The sequence below is a fragment of the Papaver somniferum genome, chromosome 4 (genome assembly GCF_003573695.1).
Source record: "Papaver somniferum cultivar HN1 chromosome 4, ASM357369v1, whole genome shotgun sequence".
NCBI classification, from domain to species: Eukaryota; Viridiplantae; Streptophyta; class Magnoliopsida; order Ranunculales; family Papaveraceae; genus Papaver; species Papaver somniferum.
In genome coordinates, this window is record NC_039361.1 from 131,754,504 (window position 1) to 131,759,456 (window position 4,953).

Genomic DNA, 4,953 nt, shown 5'->3' on the forward strand with positions numbered 1-4,953 from the left:
CAACACAATCATGGTTGGTATCTGAAGCTTCATCAACCTCATTCCCTCCACTTGAATCACTCATTTATAAAAACCCTAGTTTTTCCTCTCAAAACTCCTCCTCTTCTTCTAAACACATAAAAACCCAAAAATAAAATTTCCCCAATTTTTTATCCTAAAATCAGATTTTAATCTAAACATACTTACCACACTAATCAATTTAATTAATTCTTAATATTAATCACACACGGGCATTTTAACCATTTAGAAAATATTTTTTTAAGGGGTTACTCAAATTAGGATTGGGTGATCTTTTTTTGTCCTCTAGTGCAAGTCCTCCGATTAAATTTCATGGCCCCAATCAAGCTAGGATAATCAGGCAGGGGCGACTTGGCAGCCCAAAGTTACCAGACGGAGCTGATCTAATTTCCAGCAAATCTTTGTTCAATCGCGGTTGCCGTAAGTGCAACTTATCAATTAGACACCGATGACTGTTTTTGATGATGCAGTACTTTTAGATTTTTTTATTTAACAATAGGAACGAAGGTAACATTTCATCATAGGTAACAAACCCAAAGACCCTGCTTGGGAGGGCATCTGTAGTCTGTTATTAAATGCATTATCGAACGACAATTAGATACAGCACTTAAGTATCTCTCTTGCTTGTTTCTCTCTCAAATATGATCCTGTTCTTTCACCTTTACAAGAAACTAATCGCATCACTGAAATGTCAGTTTTAGATGCCATGAAGAAAACCTAATTCCTTGATGAGAAATGTTTATTATGTAGTCATATCGTCAAAACAATAACCACACAAGCAAGGTAAAAAAAAAAAAAAAACTTGTTTGGTGATAGCATTGAAGACATTACTAATCAACACTAAAGTTTAATCACTTAAACGTGTTAAAGTGATTAACTTGTTCTTTAACTCGAGGTCAAAATAATGTAACCAAATTATAACATTTCCAAAAACCCAAATAAGTATATATTCCATTTGATTAGGCTTTCAATTACATCATCAGAAGTCCTTACTTCAAAGTTAAAACCAAAACTTAAAGATGATGGGCAAGTAGATAGAAAGAATTTAATGATAGTGTTAGTGGTGGGAATTAAGATTAAGAAGTTTTCTACGTTTTTTTTTGAGAGAAAGAGTGCTGATCCCTGTGATCTAAAAAGAGAAAAGTTATTGATAATTAAGCTGACTTTGTTGGTCATCTTATTAAATACTTGACTTAATTTGTTGGACAGCAAGGAAGAGTGAGTCAGGGTGGTAGATGATAAACCCTCTCAGCTTTTGTATGCATCACAGTCAACTTTTTCTTAGTCATCTTGTATATAAAGAATCACATGTTCATGAAAACTTATTATTTGTCTCAAAATAGTGAAAAAAGAAGAAGAAGAAAAGGTTTAGGTCTAGTAGTGTGTGAAAATAAATAGCTAAAGTTTTTTTAATTTAGGGACTAGCTAGAGAATATATATTATATATATGTTATAGAGAGTTTAGGCCTATACATACAGGAGTTAAATGGGAAGACCTCCTTGCTGTGATAAGGTGGGAATCAAGAAAGGTCCATGGACACCTGAAGAAGATATCATCTTAGTTTCGTACATTCAACAAAATGGACCAGGAAACTGGAGATTAGTTCCTACTAACACTGGTAAGTTCAACAAAATTTGCATAAACATTGGGTTTCTTTTTATAATGTTATAATATATCCTTGAGAAATGATTTTCAAAAAAAAAAAATAGATAAAAATAAAAAGGTAACTTCGAGAAATACATGTTTGTAATTTCTGTTGAAAATTTAGGGTTGATGAGATGCAGCAAGAGCTGCAGGCTAAGATGGACTAATTACCTTAGACCCGGAATCAAGCGCGGTAATTTTACTCCCCATGAAGAAGAAATGATAATTCATCTCCAGTCCTTATTGGGCAACAAGTAATTCTCTCTTCTTTTTGTCAGGAATTTCGGTGGTGATGAGTTTTGAACTTAAGAATCTATGTGTGCTGACTATGTTTTTGGGATTCTCTTGTGCATAGATGGGCAGCAATAGCTTCATACCTTCCACAAAGAACAGACAATGATATAAAGAATTATTGGAATACACACTTGAAGAAAAAGATCAATAAATTTCAATCAACATTAAATCCTCCTTCGCCTCCTCTTCATCAAGTGATTGCATCAAACTCAACTGTTTTCGCTCATCGACATCATGATTTGTGCTACACTGACAAATCAGATGACCAAAGTACTACTAATCTATCTCTACTACTTGATCATCATATCATGATTAACCACGGTACAACTACTACTACTAGTAGTGGTGGTGCTACTTACGCTTCAAGTACGGAAAACATTTCAAGACTCTTAGAAGGATGGATGAGATCGTCTCCGAAACTTAATTCTAATAAGAAATATATTTTGCCAAATACCAGTCCTCCTATTGAAAGCAATAAAGAGGAAGAAACGGGGAATAAACTTCATCATCATGAGCAAGAAAGCTGTGATATCATATCTTCATCACATGAAGATTTTGATTCACTTTTATCTTTTGAGAATATGAACTGCAACATACCTTGGGAGAAATTATCTGCATCATCAAATGATATCGACCTTGACCAGAAAATGAGATCTTTTCCGGAAATAAATACCATCCAAAATTTAGTGGAGAACGGCCAGCAACAACAGCAACAACCATTTAGGTTGTTTGAGAAATGGCTCCTAGATGAAGCAGCAATAAATCAAGGTATTATAGAATTGTCTTCATTAAATGATGATCATAGTTTTGGTCATGATATGTAGTCCCTGATGATCATATTTCGATAACCATACGTGTAAATGTACTATTGGCTATACGATAAAAGAATATACTGAATCTACCATGTAATGTTTGATAATTACGACACTATCCAAAACCTAATTTAATTGGGGGCCATAAAAATTAAATGGGGCCGGACACTGGAGGACAAAAAAGATCATCCCATCCTAATTTAGGTCACTCCTTATGAAAATATTTTCTAAATGGGTAAAATGACCCTAAATGATTATTATTAAAAATTAATTAAAGTTGATTAAGTTAATTGTGTTTAGATTAAAATATGGTTTTGGGATTAAAAATTTGTGTAGATTTTATTTTTGAGTTTTTGTGTTTTGAGAAGAAGAATAGGAGTTTTGTGAGGAAAAACTAGGGTTTTTAGAAATGGGTGATTCAAGTGGAGGAAATGATGTTTGTGAAGCTTCAAATGACATACATGATTGTGTTGATGGTAAGATTGTGTCAACTATTACTCCAAATGAAGGAACCAATCCTCAAAATGAAGAACCCCAAGCTGAAAACAATCAGGTAAACCTCATATACCCTTGAAATTGTCTGAATGGTGCTCCAAGTGGTCGATTCATGGTTACCATCGAAATCCTCAGTGTTAGAGTCGTTATAGTCGGAGTTCTAATAAACTGATGACTTTTAAGAGTCGTCACCTTTTTTACACCCAGAATGACGACTCTAACCTGCAATTTTCTCAGGTTATGAAAAACCGTTAGCTTGTTGATCTAAACAGTGACGACTCTTTTTGGTACTTCACCAGAGTCGTTTGTGTGATTTGTCTGTACCTCGACGATTCTCAAACACAAACTCTCTGTCAAAAAACAAGTTTTTTGGTTTATGGGTCGTCACACTTATATTCAAATAAACTGACGATCCTAACCAACCATTAAGATTTCTAACTAGAGTCGTCAATTTCGATATTACTAATGGTTAACGACTCTTAGGGTTGATTTTTAAGATTTTTGATTTCATAAGTGTTGATGGTGGACTTTTTTCAGGGCTAAATTGTAAAACCAAATCTAACGCGCTGACATCCTGCAAAGGGTAAAGTCGTTTGATAAGTGATGAGTACTTCTTCACTTTATTTATTCGAAGCAATTCGATAAATATACAAAATTCACCTAGAATGGTGCATGTAGCAACAATCCCAAATATTCTGTGAATTTATAGCATTATCAATTAATGCATGATTTGCCTAGTATTTCCTATGTTGTTCCTCGCCGAACTCTTATTATTAGCATGACATGATGACTGAGTGTTCACTCTCAGCAGAGTAGCATGAATCTCCAAGTGCCAATTTCGAGACAAGCATGAAATACCCTTACAGGCTATACCATTTTCTAACAAAGAGAATCTCATATCGACGTGCTTATATTAGCGCGACCGAGCATGTTTAATTTCCTAAGGGAAATCTGGACTTTCCGTATCAGTCTCAGAAACGATCACGGCCACGCAAGTTGACCGCGTGATTTAACCAGCCTAGACGAACCCTAGCAGGAGCAGGCGATCACTGTGATGACCACCGACGGGCCCGCTTATGCCCTAGACGGTCGAACACCACACTATACTCCCAACGCCCGCTGAACGCCAGCCCTAAAATAGGGTGGCCGTGTTGTTTTGGGAAAGTCTCGAACGAGCGAGACTGATCCGGTCATTCTTAAAACTGTCACAACCGTCCAACTTCGCCAGCCTGGTTGGACGGCTTAGATCATCTCGCGATTGATCAGTGAAGCGCTAATGTACACATTGGCGGGCCCACTCCTCACCTACCCGATCGGCTTTCTCACGTTAATGCCATGGAACAATGAACGTTTGCTTGAAACATGGCTGGCGTGATGCTTTAAAAAGTCGCGGAAATTCCACTAGTGTCTTAAAACGATCACAACCATCCAACTTAGCCAACATATTTGGATGGCTTAGATCGCGCTTAGGACCATCAGGAAGGTGCACATATGTTCACCGTCAGCTCAACGTGGGCCCCACACGATCGATTTCTCCAAAGGAGAAGCGTGGCTTGCCAAACCGTTTGGCCAAATTCATGCGTGCGCGACTGTGTAAAAACCCTAATTTAGGGTTTGCGGCGTTGCATACATGTCGTAGTTTGATAACGACCATCCATCTTCGCCAGCTTGGATGGAAGGTGTAGATAT

General features: G+C 36.7%; 1 protein-coding gene across 1 annotated transcript; it reads left to right on the forward strand.

Moving 5' to 3' along the window:
* The first annotated feature begins 1,368 nt into the window (after positions 1-1,368).
* LOC113274268 (myb-related protein 306-like) lies at positions 1,369-2,883 on the forward strand. The gene is made up of 3 exons (XM_026523706.1): positions 1,369-1,637; positions 1,788-1,917; positions 2,019-2,883. The coding sequence occupies exons 1-3, from the start codon at positions 1,505-1,507 to the stop codon at positions 2,779-2,781; spliced, it is 1,026 nt and encodes a 341-aa protein (XP_026379491.1). The 5' UTR covers positions 1,369-1,504; the 3' UTR covers positions 2,782-2,883.
* The last annotated feature ends 2,070 nt before the right edge of the window (positions 2,884-4,953 follow it).